General features: G+C 37.3%; 2 protein-coding genes across 19 annotated transcripts in view; both read left to right on the forward strand.

Moving 5' to 3' along the window:
* The window catches only part of LOC119785934 (plectin-like), a 158,830-nt gene extending 150,314 nt beyond the window's left edge, over positions 1-8,516 (forward strand). For all 18 annotated transcript variants that reach the window (XM_038288968.1, XM_038288974.1, XM_038288982.1 and 15 more), the window contains 2 exons: positions 1,162-8,288; positions 8,496-8,516. In XM_038288968.1, the coding sequence (XP_038144896.1) occupies positions 1,162-7,332 (6,171 nt within the window). In that variant the 3' untranslated portion in view covers positions 7,333-8,288; positions 8,496-8,516. The remainder of the gene's footprint in view (positions 1-1,161; positions 8,289-8,495) is intronic.
* Positions 8,229-22,961, forward strand: part of macf1b (microtubule actin crosslinking factor 1b) — a 50,282-nt gene continuing 35,549 nt past the window's right edge. Inside the window, exons 1-4 of the mRNA XM_038289977.1 lie at positions 8,229-8,288; positions 13,242-13,358; positions 15,391-15,443; positions 18,801-18,912. Of these exons, the coding sequence (XP_038145905.1) occupies positions 8,229-8,288; positions 13,242-13,358; positions 15,391-15,443; positions 18,801-18,912 (342 nt within the window). The remainder of the gene's footprint in view (positions 8,289-13,241; positions 13,359-15,390; positions 15,444-18,800; positions 18,913-22,961) is intronic.

The raw sequence follows: 22,961 nt of genomic DNA on the forward strand, positions 1-22,961 counted from the left end.
CGTCAGAACTAACTGGTACAAGCAGTAAAAATGAAGCAGCAGACGCCATTTTGCTGCGTCCGGTGTGAAAGCAGCACTGCACAAAGATCGCCACTGTGCTAGCAACGAGCATGCTTTTAAATGGGGGATGTAGCAGTTCTCGCCGTAAAGCAAGACCGACTCTCGCGAGACTTCTGAGCCTGTGGGTGCGGGTCGGTGCTCCTGCAATTGCAAGTGCGGTATTTCCCCCACAGACCACCAGGGCGGCCGAGAATACCTTTGTTCAACCTGAAATTACTCATTTAATCATCCAAAACGTTATGGAACACATTAATTAACTGAAAAATGTTGCATAGTGTGCCTTTAAGTAGAACTTAGATTGTTCATCATTTAAAAGGGATTGTTATTTTAATATGTCTATTAAAATCAAAACTACCAGCCTTCGTTGAACTTTTATAAATGTCTTCATTTTCAGTCACTCCAGGTCAAACTTTAACACCTAACATCTGATATAATAAACTCTTAGAACCTTAGACTGAATCACCCAAGTGGTTGAACTAAGTCCAATATATAATATATTAATCCTTTATGTAATATTTGCACAAATGTATGAAAAACTGATATTCTAATTAGATTGGAAACAAATTGGGTTCAAAAACTTTGCTTCTGGTGTAGAGTTCTTTGTATGTGATTCAACAGGTATTCAAAATAATTCCAAATTATACTTTTTTGTTTTGTTTCATCTATTTGTTCTCATTTGTTGCATCGTTACTCTCTGAGTAGATTGAGACTATATTTTTTATGTATATCTAATTTAAAAATAGAACAAATAAGCACATCTGGGGGGAATATAAGGAAGGAACTATACAAAAGAATGCATCGTGGTTTTTGTGAAATTGTAAAATAACATTTATGGGGTATAACCAATTTACTATGATAAGCCTTTAACTCTTTTATGTCTAATCTTCCACCATACATTCTTCTCAGTCCTGCCATTCAGTGTTAGACTGGGTCAACATTAGTAAAAAAGAAAGTTTGATCTTCTAGTGCACAAGCAGAGTGCATTGTACAGAACCTGGTTATTGCAGATTCACCAAAAAAAAAAAAAAAGTTTGCTTTTTTGACACTAAACATGAATGCAATAACCCTGTTGTAACTAATTTTTTTCTGTTTCTCCATTAGATGGCTGATGCACAGCAAAAACAAATTGAGCATGAGAAGACTATGCTTCAGCAGACATTCTTGACAGAAAAGGAGCTACTTTTGCAGAAGGAGAAGCTTATTGAGGAGGAAAAGAAGAGACTTGAAAGCCAGTTTGAGGAGGAAGTAAGAAAGGCAAAAGCTCTAAAAGATGAGCAAGAACGCCAGAGACAGCTGATGGAAGAGGAGAAGAAGAACCTTTTAGCTACCATGGACGCAGCACTTAGCAAACAGAAAGAGGCAGAGCAAGAGATGATTAACAAGCAAAAAGAAATGCAAGAACTAGAGAGAAAGAGATTAGAACAAGAACGGATTCTTGCCGAAGAAAACCAGAAATTACGTGAAAAATTGCAGCAGCTTGAAGCCCAAAAAGAAACTAATATTAACACTGTTCCAGGCAAAGAGCATGTCCATTTGACAACAGTTGAAATAACAAAGACAATTTATAATGGTCAAGCCATTGACACTGTAGATGGTGTAGAAAAGAAACCAGATCCTTTAGCTTTTGATGGCATCCGTGATAAGGTACCAGCAAGCAGACTCCATGACCTTGGGCTTTTACCCAAGAAGGAGTTTGACAAGCTTAAAGATGGCAAAACCACTGTTCAGGAGCTTAGTAAAACTGAAAATCTCAAACAAATTCTTAGAGGAAAGCAGGCAATTGCTGGTGTTTTAACACCAAATAATCAAAAAATGTCAATTTATCAAGCTTCAAAGGAAAAATTTATTACTCCTGGTACAGCAATGATCCTCCTTGAGGCACAGGCAGCCACAGGTTACATGTTAGATCCCATTAAGAATAAGAAACTTACTGTTAATGAGGCAGTCAAGGAAGGTTTGATTGGCCCTGAACTACATGACAAAATGCTTTCAGCCGAAAGGGCTGTTGTTGGCTACAAAGATCCCTACACTGGTGGAAAGATCTCTGTTTTTGAAGCAATGAAGAAAGATCTGATAGACCGTGACCATGCAATCAGAATCCTTGAAGCCCAGCTTGGCACTGGTGGCATTATTGATCCTGTCAACAGTCATCGTGTTCCCAATGAAATAGCCTATAAACAGGGACAGTACGATGCAGAAATGAATAAGATAATGGCAAAACCATCAGATGATGCAAAGGGATACTTTGACCCCAGTACTCAGGAACCACTGACATATTCTGAGCTTATGGCAAGATGCACTGCTGACCCAGACACCAATCTGTTAATTCTGCCAATCACAGAAAAAGCAGCTCAGTGCTCCAGTATTTACACAGAAGAAGAGACAAAAGATGTTTTCAGCAAAACAACAGTATCTGTACCCTTTGGAAGATTCAAGGGTAAAACCGTCACAATTTGGGAGATAATAAACTCAGAATATTTCACGGAAGATCAGAAGAAGGACCTTCTTCGGCAGTACAAGACAGGCAAAATAACCATTGAAAAAATAATAAAGATTGTTATTACTGTGGCTGAGGAAAAGGAGAAGAAAAAGGAAATTACCTTTGATGGTTTGAGAACACCTGTTCCTGCCAGTGAGCTCCTGGAATCTAAAGTCATTGATAATGATCTTTATAACAAATTGCTAAAGGGTAGTGTGTCAGTTAAGGATGTCTCAGAGTTGAAACCAGTTCACAAAGCACTCCAGGGTACAGACTGCATTGCAGGGGTACTCATTAACTCATCAAAGGAGACAATGTCATTTTATCAAGCTATGAAGAGGGACATCATGAGAGCAGGACTTGCTTTGAAATTGCTTGAAGCCCAAGCAGGATCGGGCTACGTGGTTGACCCTGTGCAAAACCAAAAGTACACTGTTGATGAGGCGGTCAAAGCTGGGGTTGTTGGTCCTGAGCTGCATGAAAAGCTCCTGTCTGCGGAGAGAGCAGTTACTGGTTACAAAGATCCTTACACTGGAAACACTGTTTCTCTCTTCCAAGCAATGAAGAAAGATCTTATTCCAAAAGAGCAAGGTATCAGACTCCTCGATGCCCAAATGACCAGTGGTGGAATCATTGATCCAGTAAACAGCCATCGCATACCTCATGATGTTGCTTGCCAGAGAAATTACTTAGATGATGATATGAAACAGCGTCTACACAGTCCAACTGATGAAACTAAGTGTTTCTTTGATCCAAACACAAAAGAAAATGTCACATACTCACAGTTGTTTGAAAGATGTGTTACTGACAAGAAAACTGGTCTTAAGCTTCTTCCACTTAGTGATGAAGCAATCAATGATAAAGAAGAATCAACATACACTGAGGCCCAGGCAAAAGAGGCTATGACACAGGCAACTCTGGAGCTTGATCATGGACCATTTAAAGGCAGAAAGATGACACTCTGGGAAATAATCAACAGTGACTATTTCACTGAAGAACAGAGATTAGAACTGCTTAGACAGTTTAGAACAGGAAAAGTTACAATTGAAAAGATTATTAAGATCATGATTACCATTGTAGAAGAGAAGGAGGCCATGAAAAAGGAACAATCCAGCTTTAAGGGACTCCGAGATTATGCTCCAGCGGACTCTCTTTATGACTCCAAAATAATTGACAAAACAACCTTTGACCTTCTTCAAAAAGGCAAAACAAAACCTAAGAAAGTCAGTGAGGATCCACAAGTAAGTAAATACCTCCGGGGCACTGAAAGTATTGCTGGAATCTACCTGGACCCAACAAATGAAAAAATTAGTATTTATCAGGCCATGAAGAAAAAACTTCTTAGGCACAACACTGGCCTTTTGCTTCTCGAGGCTCAGGCAGCCACTGGTTTCATGGTAGATCCAGTGAAAAACCAATGTCTTTCAGTAGATGAGGCAGTGAAGGCAGGACTTGTTGGTCCAGAGCTCCATGAAAAACTCCTCTCTGCAGAAAAAGCTGTCACAGGTTACAAAGATCCATTCACAGGAAAGAAAATCTCTCTTTATGAAGCAATGCAAAAAGATCTTATACTCAGAGAACATGCCATCCCCCTGCTGCAAGCACAGATGTTCAGTGGTGGAATCATTGATCCTGTAAACAATCACCGTGTACCAACAGATGCTGCATACCAAAGGCAAATTTTCAGTAAGGAAGTGGCCAAGACCTTGTCTGAATCTTCAGTTGAAAGCAAACCTTTCTCCGATCCAGAAACTGATGAGAATGCAAGTTACAAGCAACTTAAAGACAAATGCAAAAAAGATAAAGACACAGGCCTGTACATCCTTCCCCTCTCCAAACCCCAGTCTCCAACTGTTGTGGAGAAGACATATCTTTATACAGAACAGCAAACTCAGAGTGATCTTACCAGCACCCAGATTGACATTCCAATTGAGGGCCTTGCTGATAAGCCAATGAACCTCTGGGATGTCATGAACTCAAATTTGCTTCCAGAGCAGGAGAGGGAGAAACTCTTGGAAGAATACCGTTCTGGCAAAATCACTAAAGAACGGATGATCATCATTATAATTGAGATAATGGAGCAAAGAGAAGTGATCAGAAATGACAGTGCATTGTCGTATAAGACCATAAGAAGAAGGATAACTATTGAGGAGCTCTACAGTGCCCGCATCATTGATCTGGAGACATACAACCTTCTGAAACAAGGCAAGAGAGATATTTGTGATATAATGGAGATGACCAGTGTAAAACAGTATCTCTATGGCACAGGCTGTGTTGCTGGTGTCACAACAGACTCAAGCTCCAAGATTAGCATATATCAAGCAATGAAAAGAGGTTTTATTAAACCAGAAATAGGCCTCAGTCTCTTGGAGGCACAAGCTGCAACAGGCTTTATTATTGACCCAATAAAGAGTGAAACACTCACTGTTGATGAAGCTGTTCGTAAGGAAGTTGTTGGACCCGAGATCCATGACAAACTGCTTTCAGCTGAAAGAGCTGTCACTGGATACAAGGATCCATACAGTGGGAAGATCATATCTCTTTTCCAGGCCATGAAAAAGGATCTTGTTCCAGAGGATTATGCCCTAAAAATGTTGGAGGCGCAAACTGCTACTGGAGGCATCATTGATCCAGAATTCCAGTTTCATCTTCCAGCTGACATTGCATTGCAAAGAGGTTATATTAACAAGGAAACCAATGAGAAGCTGACAGACAATGTCAAGGGTTTCATCGATCCAGTTACAGATGAACAACTGTCATACGCCCAGCTCCTCAAAAGATGCAAGTTAGAAGGTGGATTGCGCCTACTGTCCTTGGGAGATAAGAGACTAACATTCAAGGGATTGAGAAAACAGATCACAATGGAGGAGCTGATCCGATCACAAATTATTGACCAGCAGACTGTCACTGAATTGAATGAGGGCCTACTTTCAGTGGAGGAAGTTAGCAATAGACTCTCAAGATATCTCGAGGGCACAGGGTGTATTGCTGGTGTGTTCTTGGAGTCAAACAAAGAGCGTCTTTCCATTTACCAGGCCATGAAGAAAAACATGATAAGACCAGGCACTGCATTTGAACTGCTTGAGGCTCAGGCGGCCACAGGATATGTCATTGATCCAATCAAGAACCTGAAACTGACTGTAAATGAGGCTGTAAAGATGGGAATTGTAGGTCCAGAATTCAAAGACAAGCTTCTCTCTGCTGAGCGTGCAGTGACAGGGTATAGAGATCCATATTCAGGCAAGACGATCTCTTTGTTCCAGGCCATGAAAAAGGGACTCATCTTGAAAGATCATGGAATCCGTCTCCTGGAAGCTCAGATTGCCACCGGTGGAATAATTGACCCAGAAGAAAGTCATCGTTTACCCGTTGAAATAGCCTACAAACGTGGATTCTTTGATGAAGAAATGAATGAAATTCTGACTGACCCATCAGATGACACCAAGGGTTTCTTTGATCCTAATACTGAAGAAAATCTTACCTATCTTCAGCTTATGGAAAGGTGTATTACTGATCCTGACACTGGCCTTGTGCTCCTGCTACTGAAAGAAAAGAAGCGGGAAAGAAAGACCTCCTCCAAATCATCTGTCCGTAAACGCAGAATTGTTATTGTAGACCCAGAGACAGGCAAAGAGATGTCTGTATATGAGGCCTACAGGAAAGGGCTCATTGACAACCAAACATACCTGGAGCTCTCTGAACAGGAGTGTGAATGGGAGGAAATCACAATGACCTCCTCTGATGGCACTGTAAAATCCATTATTATTGACAGAAGATCAGGTAGACAGTATGACATTGATGATGCTATTTCACGCGGACTTATTGACCAGAATTCCCTTGATACATATAGAGCTGGGAACCTGTCCATCACAGAGTTTGCAGACATGCTTTCTGGAGGTATGGGAGGCTTCCGTTCACGCTCATCCTCATTTGGTTCTACATCTGGTTCCACTTACTCCACTTCCATGAGCCCCATACCCTCCACAAAACCCCCTGCTGTAATATGGAATGACCCATCAGAAGAGACAGGACCTATAGCAGGAATATTGGACATAGATACACTAGAGAAGGTTTCTATTACTGAAGCTATGCACAGAAATGTATTAGACAACATTACAGGCCAAAGACTGTTGGAGGCCCAAGCCTGCACAGGAGGAATACTTGACCCCACGACTGGGGAGAAACTGACAGTTGCTGAAGCTACAGAGAAAGGCTTGGTTGATAAGGTTATGGTTGATCGCCTCAATCTGGCACAAAAAGCTTTTAATGGATTTGAAGACCCAAGAACTAAAGTAAAAATGTCAGCTTCTCAGGCTCTAAAGAAAGGCTGGTTGTATTATGAAGCTGGTCAGCGTTTCCTTGAGGTTCAATATTTGACAGGTGGACTTATTGAGCCAGATATTCCAGGCCGAGTGTCTCTGGATGAATCCATCAGAAAAGGAACAATCGATGCCCGAACTGCCCAAAAACTAAGAGATGTCAGTGCCTATTCAAAATATCTAACATGCCCAAAAACCAAGCTGAAAATCTCCTTCAAAGATGCCATGGACAAAAGCATGGTTGAAGAAGGCTCTGGTATGAGGCTTCTAGAAGCCTCCTCACAGTCTAGCAAAGGGCTCTACAGTCCCTACAATGCCAGTGGCTCTGGATCTGCATATGGCTCTCGGACTGGCTCAAGAACCGGATCTCGTACAGGCTCTAGGAGAGGCAGCTTTGATGCTGGCACAGGCTTTAACATGAACTTCTCATCCTCCTCCTATACACCCTCATCTAGCTACAGCCGCAGATACTAATGACCTATTGCTGTTCCTGATAACATTTGATTAAGAACCAATAGTACTAATGCACTTTATAGATGCATTTCTAACAGGAAAAATAGTTGCTGTAGCGAAAAAGTAAAAATTATTTATTCAATATTGCATGTCATCAAATTAAGATTGCCTTAACAATGGATTTCTTTTATATATATATATTTGAACTTTACTTCTGTAAACAAGTGCCTCTTTTGTGAGGAATTAACCATGAATCACTATGAATATGGAAAAATCAAATTTATTTAATAACAGTTATTAAGTCAAACTTTTCTAAGACAAATTCCAAAAGAAAGCAATGTTTCTGCTGTTTTTAGGTGACCATATTCTTTATTTTTTTTTTTTTTTTTTTTACAAGTGTTCAATAGATGTGTACTAGTGCTTTCTAAGACTAATATATATTATATACATACCAAAAAAAATACTTTTTTCCACTGCCCATGTTTCTTGAAAGTTTTATAGTTGTTTAGTTCATTTGTTTTGCCTATTTTACAGCTTTATGACTAGTAGTAATGACAAATTGAATGTCAACAGATTTAATGTTTTTATCTACAACATACAGATGCATTTGATACTTTGAAACATTTGTATAGAGTATGTAATGTTTTCATATTATCTGACAATATGTACACTGTACTGCGTAAATGAGAGCACCAAATATACCAGTAAAACACTACAAACTGAACCATTATCGAATGCATCATTGAAAGGGACTATTGTAATCAACTGAAAAGACTGTTGTTAATTTGGTTCCACATTGTCATTACCTCTGGCATTTTATGATCAGTAGGAAAGTAAGCATCTTTATTGTTGTACAAACTGCAATTTCTGGGTTCCTCAAATTGAACATCAGTCAAGTGTTCCTGCCAAATCCCAAGATGATGTCACACTCAGTCCTGCACTCCTTCACCAACCTGCTGCCTGTTTATTTGAATTTTGTAAGTGTTTTTTTTTTCTCTCTTTTATTTATAGATGACATTTTTTTTCTTCTTCTTTTTTTGATTTGTTTTTCTTTATTATTTTAACATATCTCAAAAACTAGAATGAATTTATTTAACTTAAAATCCAATGGGCCATTTAAGTTTTCTATTCACCTGTTCAACTTCTAATACAGTTTTTTCTGTTCATCTGCTTCTGTTTTATAGATTGGTAAATCAATCAGAGTCCAAAATGTCAGAATGGATAATCAGTGGCCGCGAGTGCATTCCTCACCTGCTGTTGATGGATACGTGAGACCACGTCATCCTCACTCAGAAAAACAGGTACTACCCTTAGCTATTTCAAAATACATTGTCTTTCATGCTTGATGTTTGTCCCCCACCCCCCCATCCTACATTGTTTTTGTCCATTTTATTTGCTTTTTCCCTTTGCTTTCTTATCATAGTAATTTTTATTTGCTCCTAGATCTTCATTTAAAAATCCCCTTCCTTCCACCATCACGTGCCACATTTGAGGAAAACTGAGCCTGAGTCACTTTCATCTTGGGATTAACTTTTTCATCAAACACTGTCTAGTCGTGTACACTTGGCAATTATATTATTACTTGAATAATATTAGTGATATTTTTGCTAAACTAGGTTAGAATATTAATACCCCCAATGCACAACTCTGCATCAACAGTTTGTATTTGACATTGGAACACTTCAATGAAATGAAATTACTTTTATTGCCTTTATTGTCCATTGCCTATATTTATGGTAACTTTTATCGTAAATCCAGTTAAGCCAGAGTGTATATGTCAATAATTTCAACTGCATCAATCTATGCTGTCAGATTATTTTGTTTGATGTTTTTACATGGATTTTCAAAGCAACCTGAGAAGGCTTCAGTTTTGTTTTGTTTTTTTGTTTGCTTTTTGTTTGTTTTTTTGCTTTCTCCATACCATGATTTTTGGTTTTACGTCATGTTAAATTGTTTTAATGTTTTTCGTTGTTATGAATGTGCCTAGCATGTTTAACTAACTTTGCTATGACAAGGATTTAAAATTTATGAAAAATGTAAACTTTTTTAACTCACTTAATTTTAGCATCACAAACTGAATTTGATTTTTGGGGCAACTGTTGCTTAAATAAGAATGAGGATTTTTGTTGTATTTTATGATAAGGTTATGCTGTAAATAAATATTCTCTGAACCAAACCTCTTGTCATTTATGTATCAGAACAAAATAATTAGCAGATATACTTTTAGGTTACACTGTAAAAAACCAATACTTGAGGTTAGACATGTCAATGGGTGAACTTTGTTTCCATAAAAAGCAAACACTTATTGTAGGATCTTAACAGTTGTAATCTCCGATAATAATTAGATAACTTTTACAACTGCCATATAAACAGGCATGCACAACCTCAAAAATTATGCTAGTTGGTTTAATGTATCATGGTCCTAGAATTTTTGTCCAGAGTTACAATTCATGAAACAATCAGATCCTCACAGCAACAATAATGATAATGATGATGCCAAATCCTAGGAAACAAGACTTCCAAGAAGAGGAATGCACTATGAATCAATTATTGCTAAAAATAATAATTAACACATACCAAATATAAATTGCAGTCTAAGAAGTATGTAAATTAAATTCTAATGAAACATGTCTAACCTAGTAATTTCATTTGTGTCCGAGCCATGATCAAATTACATACACATTTACCATTCACCTCATAACTTCTAAAATTACCATTAACTATATTCACTATATCCATATGGAAGCAGCCTCATCATAAAACTGTCAGACCCAATGAATGAAAAATAACATTATTTGTACTGTAATGTTGAGCAGTTTTTGCAAAATCATGTTTGGATCTTAAACTAATCCATAGGCCAGATGCTTACTCAGAAAGCTAAACAAGTTTAACTAAAAGATATTATTGTAAGTGTTGACACTGATTATGACTACTTCAGATGGTGCCCAGGGGGTGCTAGCCCCACATCTATCAACAAGTAATGCAAAACAAAAAAATTAATAAAATGAGACTAGTGAACAAACACATTATACTTGCAAACAAAAACATTAGACTAACACAAACTGTGAAGGAAAAACACTGAAAAAGTTCAATGTTGCAATCACAGAAAATAGAGAGCAGCAAAGTGCAAACTAACTATAAAAAAATAAATAATAAATCATATGAAACAAATCCAAAGCAAAAGGCTTCAAGTAGCAAAAACAACTGCAATGTATGAAATGTTACAAACTAGCACAGCATAGTGGAAAATGCTCTTGACCAGGAGGAAACCATCATCAACTCAAATGGGAATATATACTTAGAAAACATAAATGAGATGGTCAGAAGAATAGAAATACATATTAGATTAGACCCCGCTTTGACTGTCATGGCGCAGAAATAAGGGGCGCCATCTTGGGGAGGTCAACCTGCTAGCCTAAGCTGCTGGTTTAAACAGAGCAGATGAAGGATGTCTCAATACTATGCGGCATATTTTGGGCTGAATATACGGACTGTTGTCATCAGAGCTCGAGGGATAACTTTGTGAAGGCATCAGAGCTTTGTAAGTCATTACTGAATAAACAGCAGAGGTGTCAAGTAACAAAGTACAAATGCTTCATTACTGTACTTAAGTACACTTTTTAGGTATCTATACTTTACTCCATTACTTATTTTTCTTTCTACTTCTGACTTCTTCTCATTACATTTTGACACAAGTATCTGTACTTTCTATTCCTTACATTTTAAAACAAACGTTACTCGTTACTCTTGGCTTCGGTTTAATGTTTATAAATATTTATTTCACATCATGTGCGCCATCCAATGCAGATCATTGGCACCATCCACGTCTAGTGAAAACTAATGTAATTGGATGAGTCATAGAACGCAAAAACACTTATTGGTTAACTAAAGGAAACCATGAGAAACAAGCAAGTGTTCTTCAAACTGCACACACAAATTGTCTCTGCCATGCTACAATGTCGGATTCAGAAAAAGATGTTGAAATGTCTGAAAGGTCTGACACAGGCGAGAGCGTATCGGAAGATGGAGACGGAGACCAACAAGACATTCCTCATCCTTGGACTCTCTCAAAGAATTTTTTGAAATAGTGGAAAAAATTTGCTTTTAATTCATATAGTCGCATCTGTCTGTTTTTTTTTTTTTAAAGGTTACTTTATACTTTTATACTTTTTTTTTACTTGAGTAAAGAGTCAAGTTGATACTTCAACTTTGTGAGTGTTTGAGTGTTTTTAAACTGCAGTATCTATACTTCTACTTAAGTAACAAATGTGTGTAGTTTTAACACCTCTGATAAACAGGATATATATACATCGTATCTTACTCTTAACCCCACTAAGAATATTTAAAGGCTCTGACCCATTTGCTGTTTTTTTTTCAGCAAAAGAAAAAAAAAAACTTACCGTGAAGATTAGTTAAATATTCAGCGAGTAAATGTTGATAAAAACCGTTTCTGTTCCTGCTCAACACATTACACTGAGATGAGCTGTCCACCGTCCCAAGAGGGCGCCACCATAGGTGAAAGCGGGCAATGAGGGTTCTACTACTTTTATGTATGTCAATGGTCAGAAGTGGTATGTGTTTAGCTATAGTTATAGCTTTTCTTAACTTGCAGTTGTTTTTGTCCCATGCAGCAATTTCCCCTTGCCTGAGTTGTGTCAGCATTGTTCCTGGCATTGCAGCATTTCTTCATTGCCAAATTTCCCTTTACATTTGTTTTATGTGTTTGTGTATTAGGCTTAGACTTCCTTTATTGTAATTGCACAAAAGCACATAAGATGAACTGTTGTTTTGGTCTATTTTTTGTATTAGTCTATTTCTTGTGTTTACTGGACTTGTCATTGCGATACTTGTATTTTCTTTCCGATTATATATTTGCATTTTGCACTACTTGGCCACCAATGCCACGGTGTGATTGTTAAACAAAATTGTTTTAAAAAAACAATCTTTAATCGTAACTAGAAAATCGATGAAGAAAAAAAATAAGCAATAACATATGGATGATACAAATAAATTGTCTGGTTATAGCTGGTTGTATTAATGAGAAGAGGATTCCTAAAACTTCCACTGAGGAATTTGCAATGCTGGAGATGAAAGAATAAGTATCTTTAACCAGCTTGACATCAGACATCATACATAAATAAAAGTTCTGAGTGTTGAAGCAAAAACAGAAGTAATAAAGCGTTAAAATATTTTCTTTTTTAAATCCATACTATTTATAATGGTGACAGTGATTTAGAAATAATAGGTTTGCCTCTCCTAATTTTGGACATTAGTATTCATGTAATAGCAATATAGTAGAGGCATAATCATTCCCAAGAGTGAAAAATAATGCAAAACCAAAGTATTTTTGCAAGATTTTGTAATATCAAAGAGCAGCTTTTATATATTGTGGTAAATTGTGTCTTTCTACAAGTTAGATGATATATTCTAATCATTTCAAAAAGGAAATTGTACAAAAGACCCGAAGGACGGTCTCTTAAGTTCGACTGCACACAAAAAAAACAGTGGTTAGATTGAACGAAACTGTTGAACAAGGTTTTTCTTAATATAATTTCTTCAGCTTTGCTAATTGGATTGCTGTTAGTCAGTTTAGCATGAAAAACTGCAGATGATCACATGAGGGCAGTGTTATGCTGAGTCAGGCATTCTAAAGGAAGCAACATAAGGTGTGACAGATCTACTTAATCTGACCCTTATTGTACAGCTAACGTGACATGTGCTCACAATTACCTCCATTTCTATTGATAAAATGGTCATAGTTTAAAAAGTATTACTATTTACATTTAAATAACAATATATGTCATAAAGTCACAATTTAGTCCATAAATTTAAGCTCCTTAGGTCATTGAATAAATATTCAGAACTTAAGAAAAGCACCTCTGCCAAGAGTCTTGGATGCAAACATATTCTGGTTTCTTTGCCAACATTAGCCACCCGAGGAGCCTGTCGCCAGAAGCAACGGGGAATTTACCTCACTGAATTCTTCTCTCAGTTCCCTTGACAACTTTGACACGGCTGTTTCCCTTCCAGCATCAGCAGCTAGGGAGGTAAGAGCAACGTATGTGCTCACACTTTGCCATAAACAAACCCCCATACAGTGTTTAACCATGGCAAAACAAAAACTGGCAACACAAACAGTTCGCAATTACATTTACAAGCCAAATCTTTGCGCATATAGATTTTCTACTTGCAAATTCAAAAATAGAAATACAGTTTTTCAATCTTTAAACTGTGTGAGAATTTCGTATTTGTGAATTGATACAGATTTTCGTAAAAAAAAAAAAAAACTAATTTGTAAAAAAACATAATAAATACAATATTTTTCCCAAATTGATTTTTTTATTTACAATCTTTGATAAAAGTAAAAAAAAAATGTTTTGTGCATGTATTTTTACAGATACCATGGAAAATATCCCAGTGTATTTTATTGAGATGTTATGTGATAGAAAAACACAAAGTAAGGTATTTTAGGAACCTGACAGGTAAATCTATCCATCAACCCCGCCTTTGTCCACCAGAGGGTTCATTTTAACACCATATCTCCAGTGGTTCTTTGGGAAGATGAGGGATACTCCCTGGAAAATTAACCTGACCATTACAGGACTATTTACATCTATTATTTAGCCTTGTGATGGTCTACCACTTCTTTTAGAAACTTATCTTACCCTATTAAGATAACAGTCCACCTGTATGTAATTTAATCTCAATATAAACAAAACACCTCAGGAGATAACACAGAGCACCAGTTTACACAAACAAAGTTTACAGAACAACTGTAAACCTTTGAATACATGGCATTGCACCTAAACAGGTGAGATAAAGACAGTGGTGGCTGCTGCTCTCTGAAACAGGGGTCAATGGTGTTAATAAATCCAAACGGCACGTATTGCATTAACGGGTTGAAACACAAAATAGGTTAGTAAAATTGATGAAAATAGCTGTTGTGAAACATTTAAATTTACAAATTCCAGAAACCACAAAAAGAGTTCAACACAAGATGACTGATCTAACTAAACAATCACTTTTTCATCCCGACTCATGAGGATCCTTAAGTATGTCTGCCAATGAGCATCAAGCAGCCCTGCTCCATAGATCCTCGAAGAGGTTCAGCCATACTGGAAGTGATGCATTTTTGGCATTTAAGCAATCAGGACTCTACTTTCTCACAGCTTACCTCAATAGGCCGAGGATCAAACCTCAATAGTGATTTGTCACAGAGAATGACAGGCAGTGACCTGCTGCTCTGGAGCTGAGGGGAGATCGCATGCAGGCTCAACAGCTGAATAATACACAACAAACTGATGAAATTAGGTGCATTTTAGTACATATTCAATGCTGTTTGTCTACATTAAGGTAGTTTGACGATGCATATTTGACCAATAATTTTACGAATATACAGGGGAGGTTTAGCCTAGTATTCTAAACATCCCCTGTATTCAATTATTCAAGAGCAACAAGTTTTTGCTTCTGGCCTTCAGTGGAGCCATTAAGTTGTTTCTGGAGTTTTCCTCCAAAAACCTTGGCCATTTGGATTTCTACACCATTTCTACACTTACCTGAACTAACAGAGTAAGAAAGTGCTAAAGAATAAGTCAAGAGGTCTATGGTGGCTATATGGATGAAATGCTGATGTTTGTAGCTCAGATTAAATATTTTGTCAACAGAAACTTCTTTGCTAACCTGATTCTGTCAAGAATGGCAATACAAAAGAGAAAGGGACGTTGGAAGCCGTTGGAAGCCGTTGGAAGACGTTGACAAATGGTGGGCCTTAACTGGCAAACCAGTGGTTTCAGGACAAACCTCTGCCTCCTGAACCACCATTACTCTATCACTCTAAACAAGCCACAATGAAAAAATAGTGTAAGAATAGGCAGAAATATGTTCTTGAGATGTTTTACACTTGTTGCCATCAACTTCCATATTACTAATAGCAAACAAACAGACGTTTGTTTACAATTATTGCAGTTTACTTCTTTTATCAGTCTATCACATAAAATTCCAATAAAAACAATTTAGGTTTGTAGTTTTGATATGACATAATTACTTCAGGACACTATACCTTCCCATTGTTTGTTTCAGGATGAGGGAATTGCTTTGACTGAGTCATCAGCATCACAGGATCAGAAAACCAGGTATGTTTCATCAGAAAGACTTGTGAGAAGTGAGTTAATGCCTGTTTGACTATCAGCAACTAAGAGGCAGCTTATTGTTTTTTGTAGATTTTAATGCCTATATTTTCCAAAGGCAAACATATAGCTGTAAATACACTGCTAAAACAATAAAGGGAACACTCAAATAACACATCTTAGATCTGAATGAATGAATTATTACTTTGTTCTGCAAAAATGTGCTGACAACAAAATCACACAAATATCATCACTGGAAATCAAATGTATTAACAAATGGAGGCCTTGATATGGAGTCACACACAAAAGTAAAGTGGAAAGCAATACAGACTGATTCAACTTTGATTTAATGTCTTTAAAACAGGTCAACATGAGGCACAGTATTGTGTATGGCCTCCATGTGCCTGTATGACCTCCCTACAATGCCTGCTCCTGTTTGGGTGGCAGGTGGTCTCTTGACAGATCTCCTTCCAGACCTGGACTAAAGCATCCGCCAACTTCTAGTCAGTCTGTGATGCAACGTGACGTTGGTGGATGGGTCAAGACAAGATGTCCCAGATGTGCTCAATAGGATTCAGGTCTAGGGAACAGGCTAGCGAGTGCATAGCTTGAATGCCTTCATCTTGCAGGAACTGCTGAAACACTCAAGCCACATGAGGTCTAGCATTGTCCTGCATTAGGAGGAACCCAGGGCCAACCGTACCAAGATATGGTCTTACTAGGGGTCTGAAGATCTCATCTCAGTACTTAATGGCAGACCTGCTACCTCTGGTGAGATCATGGAGAGCTGTGAAGCCCTCCAAAGAAATGCCACCCCACACCGTTATTGACCCACTGCCAAACCGGCCATACATAAGGATTCTGCAGGCAGCAGATGCTCTCCAAGACTCTGTCATGTGTGTCACATGTGCTCAGTGTAAACTTGCTTTCATTTGTGAAGACAATCCTTGTGTTCACTGGCAAATGCCAAGCTTCCTTCATGGTATTGAGCTTTGGCACACTCATACCATCCTCATCAAATCGCTTTCAATCAGTTTGTGCAGAGACATGCACATTTGTGGCCTGCTGGAGGTCACTTTGCAGGGCTCTGACAGTGCTCCTCCTGTTCCCCCTGGCACAAAGCTGAAGGTAACATTCCTGGTGCTGGGTTGTTGTCCTCCTACAGCCTCCTCCATATCTATTATTACTGTCCTGTTTCCTGGTAGCACCTCCAGCCTCTGGACACTATACTGACAGACACGGCCAACCTTCTTGCTGCAGCTCACATTGATGTGACATCTCGGATGAGCTGCTCTATCTGAGCCACTTGTGTGAGTTGTAGAGTCTTTCTCATGCTACCACGAGTGTGAAAGTACCACCAACATTCAAAAGTGACCAAAACATGAGCCAGAAAGCGAAGGGTAATGAAAAGCTGTCTGTGGTCCTGTACAACCACTGCTTTGAGTGTGTCATGCTTAATTTCAAATAATTTCCACCTGTTGTTTATTCTGTTTCCAAAACAGCATTTGAAATTGATCATCAATTAGTGTTTGTTCCTAACTTGATAGTGTGATTTAATTTATATTCTGTTGTTTACGTGTTCCCTTTATTTTTTGAGCAGTGAACAAACTTAATCCTGCAATTAAACAAGATAACTAAGCTTAAGGTGTACAACCTGAAATCTTAATCACATTGCAACAGTCAGCGTCAAACTAATTTACTTCTGTCTGCAAGTTATTGAAACAGCTCTATGTAACAGGCTACAGCAGCAAAGTTAGTATATATGCCAGAAAATTTAATGGAGTCTAATTTGCATGTTATTTTAAATGTCCAGAATGGTTTCTCTTAAAGAGGTTAAAGGGATAATCTGTAAGATTTACTATAATCTTGAGGTGAAATGGGAGCATTTCACTCAAACAAATAAATAACTATACCCTATCACGTCAGTGCCTCAAACAAGTACTTTACATTGTTTCAGCAGCTGTGGTTGTAACAGTGAACGCGGTAAGCTGATGTGAAGTCTCAACTTGCTGGCATTTAGTGTGACAAAAAGCCAGTGTTTACTGCAGTTTTGAATCTACAGTACTAAAAACATGTAAACCTACAATTCTGTACCAACAAATCTCATTTTTGTTTGTAGGATCTTCTGTTATGCTTTCTATGGTAACAAGTGACACAATCTAATTAAATTGAATGGAAAATTTAGCTTTACGGTAATTGAGGCAGTGCAGTTAACTTGCTCAACAAGAAGAAACATGATAATTCATTGTCCCTTTTAAAACTTCTCCTTCATTAGCTCCTTGCCTGATATTTATCCCTTTTTTAACGTCTATGCTTTCTTTCTCTTTAACAAAATTTTTTAGCTTTTGGGGATGGTGAAACTGTTTCTTGCGCTGTTGCTGCATTGCATGATCCTGCATTTTCCCGTAGTAATGCAGACTTTTGGGTTAGCGTCTCCAGATGATCTTTCAGTGATTGCTTCTCAATCACTGAACTGCCAGTAAGAGGAAACGCATTGTTATTTTGTGCGTTGGTACAGTTTTATCCCTCACCAGTGTCTGTACTTTCAAGATGACTGGCATGGTGCTTTGCAAATGGATCACCAGCCTTATGTATAAACATATATATATATATAACTATTTACTTTTGCAATCGAATTTGTTTATCAGTAGATAAACATAATAATACACCTATACATACATACATATTGATACATATGTAAATGCAGTTATCAATTTTAGGCAGTAAAAAAGATAAATTGTTACAAGATATGCCTTTAAAGGCGGGAACTTTTTTACCTTGCAATCTTAAAACTGAGGCCGTTATCTGGACCAAGAGTGAAACATCTTTAACTGAAAGAGTTGAAGTCCATTTTTTTTCTGTAGCCTCTTTACCACTGGAAATAACACTTTAAACGGGGGTTTGCTTTTCTTTTCTCCCTCATCGCTCCTACTGTGGTCTTACTTCATGTTTATCGGATGTAAACAAAGTTGATTCGGCTTGTTAGATCAGATGCTACTGGCGCGATGTATTGATGTTCGTAAGTTGCGTTTAATTGTGTCAGCATGCCGATCAGACCATAGGCGATTGTTACGCGGGTCGCTTGCTGAGTCTTTGACCCCGGGTAGACACTTGTCAGTGAGCTGTTTCCACTGTCATTCAAAGCTGATTGTTCCCGGGGTTTTTCAGGTCAGTGTGAAAGGGGGATTTTTGAAACCTTCAATGAAGTGATCATGAAATCAGAGAGTGATTAGTAATTTTGCTATATTTAAGCATGAATAGGGCAGTCAAACTCAAAAACAGTAACCAATTTGGACCTCGATTGTCATAAAAAACATGATGATTTATAACCCTTGTTAATGTTTTTTCTCTTCCCTGTCGCAGGAGTGAAGCAGAGGAGTTGAGCCAGTGGCAGTGGGAGTTCAGGGGTCAGATCAGAGCAGTGAGGCAATGGCTCAACAGTATGGAGATGATGCTGCCATCTCTGGACCCCAGGGTCAGTTAGGTTTATGGTGCTTATGTTCTTCTCCCTCTCTTTGTCCTTCAATACACATCCAGATCTCAAAAGCCATGTTTGTAGCTAATGTGTCCATTTCTTCGTTAATCATAATTTTTTATGATTACTTCATAATTTGACCGTTTGTTAGTTTTTCTGTCATTCGTATATTTCTTTGCTCCTTAAATTGACATTTTAAGTCCTGTTTTTTGGAAACGTGTATTTTAAACTTAAATGTTTTATTTCTATTTTGTTCATATTTGTATCTACTGCCACATTATATATCATCTGGTTATCACTAATATTGATATTCTAATGAACCTATCAGCATCTTCTACTAATCATTTGTGTCTCAGAATATTTAAAATGACATTTAACAAGCTATGGGCTATATTTATTTTTATATATATTTTTTTGCGGCACTAGTGGCTAATTTCTACGACAGTAGGCTGAAAGGAAAGGGGGTATGAGACAGGGGGAGAGACATGCGGCAAAGGACCACAGGTGGGAATCAAACCCGGGTAGGCCGTATCCATATTTAAGGCCTCCATACATGGGTCGTGCGGGCTAACCGCTGTTCCACCTGCACGCGCCATGGGCTATATTATTATACATAAATCAGATGAATATCTAGTGGTTTTCATAATCTTGTCCATTTGACGGGTCATATAGCATTTAATGCAACCTTCACATCATTGCCCTTGTTCTGACTAATCATCCAAACACTCACTGCTCCGCAAAAGATTTTTGTTGTCAGTTTTTTTTTCTTGTTTTTTTTCTTACCTTTATGCTATGATCTTATTATTATTAATTCTGTCCTGTCCAGCAATGTGGCAATAAGAATAACTGTCTTGATGCCAAAAAGAACCCAACAGATTTAACTTTTACAAGTGAAGCAGTACAGCTATCACCATAGTTTTCCGCTTGATTTATGCATATAAATAGCTTTATCATAATTATGCAGGGAGTTTTACAGATTATATGGACACTGCAATGTAAGTAGAGCAGGAAAGTAAAAAACAGAAAAAAAAGGAGAAAAGATGAAAGAAAGAGGAGATAAAAGGGAGATAACGATTAAACATCTTCACACTGCTTCATCACCTGCAAAGAGATGTAAAAAGAACAGTACAACCAACGGACATGTTACAAGACATATAATAAAATAACACCTTGATACTATTGCTGAACTATAAGTAGCATTATTTAATCTGACATGTACACTGTGGTAGCTGAAGATAAGAATATATATGTCATATAGCTTAATTGTGTAGATCCACTGGGGAGCAGTTCAAACTAATTATGCATTGGAGTTGATGGATCTGAAAATGGTCATAGCCATTCAATGTTCTTTGTCAGGCTGCATTTAATTAACCTGTGCCAGCTTTAAGCTTACATTATCCTTTCTGTATGTGCTGTAATGGTTTATAACTTCAAAGGGATTGCAAAGTCATATAAAAGGCTTGAAGTATAGTTTTAGCAAAATAAAAAAAAAAGTAAAGCATTTTATATCTTGTGAATTCCATGTTTAAAACGTTCTGTTGATAAAACCTGACATCACTGACAGGATTACAGACACTGTTTCTGACATTTTGATTTTTTCCATACTGCAGTTCTGAATTTACTAAGTCGGGGACAATAAAAAGGATACTTCTATCACAGTTGGAATAAAATGATTCGTGGAAGCTAAGCCATTGACCTTCAGTAAAGCTGGCCTCCATTATAACATTTTTAACTGTCTGCTTAAACAATGGCAAAAAAAAGCAGGGAGGTTTCTGTAACACTCATAAGTGTTCTATGGTGGTCCTCCTCCACTCCTGTAGGGAGACTTCTTTAGACCACAAGGGGGGAAAGGGATTGAGATCAGGCTCCATTGTGCTTGGCCTGGACAACCAAGTTAGAGAAGTGGCTGGCACTGGAGGCCCTCTGCACACATGATCGAGCAAACTGAAAAGAAATCAGACACAGACGAGGGAAAGACTAGAGGATGGAAAAAAGGCAGGATCTTTTCACTAAAAACTGCTCAGATCTCACTTTGGAGGTATTTATTGGCACAAAACCATTCTTCTCACAATTATTTATGACCATTGTTTGCAGAGACATGTCACAGCTGGCTTCAGTGGTGACATTCTTAGTTTGTCTAAATACATTAGTACAATTCTAGCAAGCAGTCATGGTGACAATGATAACATCATATTAGAAGCTATACCAGTATGTCTATTGGAATCTCCTTAAAGAAAAAAGGGTGTTTCAAAATCAATGGTTGCAAAGATTAACTTGGTTAACTAGAATTATTCTGATCTACTACTTACGCTAAGTTTGAGTATTTACCAATAAACCTTGAAATTATTTAGCAAATATATCTTTAAACATTTATTACAAAGATAAATAATTAAATATACAATTACTAAAAAATAACGATTACAATTTAAGTTACCCAAATTATGAAAAATTCATAATTATGTTTAATTAAAAATTGGATTTAAAAAAAAAAACTGAAAACACGTATAATTATTTATATGGAGGGAAATTATTGTTTAATTGTTGTCTTTAGGGCGTCACCAATATCTGAAGCTTTTATTTTGTGAACCTCTTGCCTGTTGTAAAGAACATAACCTTGAACACACCATTTCCTGCACAAAACATGGTGGTGCCAGAATCATACTTTGGGGATTTTAGGTATAAAATAATATAAATTATAATTATTCTGTGTTATCACTTTTTAAATGAATTCTAACCCTTTCAATGTTTTTTTTTCTTGTCACATAAAACTTTAAACAAACTTTGAAATATACTGAATCTGAAGTAAAGTATAATTGTGAACTTGAAGAAATGATTTCAGCTCTATGGTAAAGGTTTGTTTTCTCTTGGCCTAGAGTGGTTTGTAAAAATGTATATCTGATCCTGCTTAGTATCTTTTTGATCTGTCATGCCGTGATAAAAGAGATTTGTAAAAACTGGTTCTAGTTTCCTTTGCGAATTCTGAACAGAAACATATAATTGTATTACTGAGGGAACATTCTGTTACCATTTCGTTTTTTAGTATAATTGGGCTTAAATGGTTAATTATCCAAAGGACATCATTTGAAACTCAATTTCTTTGAGAACAGATAGAGATAGGAACGCATTGGGTGCTACAAAGCAAATATGTCCCTGAGAGTGTTGGTGGGACCCACAGTCAGACTGTGAAATAAGGGGGTGTCTTTTTATATGTACCATGCCTTTATCATGCTGCATCCAACCACAGACCTTTGTCATGGTAATGCCATGAGTCTGCAGCACTGCTGGTTGCAGTCTGAGCCAGAGGGACTCCAATCCACAGACCCTGCTGTAATACACAAGAGAACCACACACCTGCTTCCCAACATGAGCAAAACACTGGTACACCTTCAACTGCTTCTGCCATAACCTGCTGTGATAGACATGAGCTTAGAACTGGAATATGGCAAGAATCAACAGTCCAGACCAACAGATATATACCTTCCTACTTCTCATCTGACACAAGATGACTTATCTGACCAGAATGTATAAAAGTAAAAGTGTCTGAAATCCATTAAGGAAGTAAAATGCTGATGTGTAAACAGTGTAGAAAACAACCAGATGGTACTACACCTCAAATACTACAAATCTAACAGTTCTTAAAACATAAATCATATTAAAACATTGCTATATGTTTTATTAAAATGAATATTGATTTTTCCTAGTAGTAGATTCAGGAAAATCTTGATACGATAAGAACCTACACACCATAGCTTTTTTGAGTAACAGATATAAATTGATTTCTTTCTCACAAATCAAAGAAAAGGGACATCTTAGACAACTGCAAAATGTTACATAATACCCCTACAGTATAGAACATTCTAGGCCTAAACAGTATGTAAGTGATCTACTTACTAAAATAAGTAAATTTGTTTGTTAACATTATTATCTATCTTAAGATAGTTGTTCTGTGAAGCCCTTTGAGATTTGGAAAAGAACATTATTGAACAACTTTTAAAAATGAAATTATACAGCTGGTTCATAATGGATAATATGGGAACGTTTTGCCCAGG

Source organism: Cyprinodon tularosa, unplaced genomic scaffold, assembly GCF_016077235.1.
Source record: "Cyprinodon tularosa strain WSP-4 unplaced genomic scaffold, ASM1607723v1 ctg107, whole genome shotgun sequence".
Classification (NCBI taxonomy): Eukaryota; Metazoa; Chordata; class Actinopteri; order Cyprinodontiformes; family Cyprinodontidae; genus Cyprinodon; species Cyprinodon tularosa.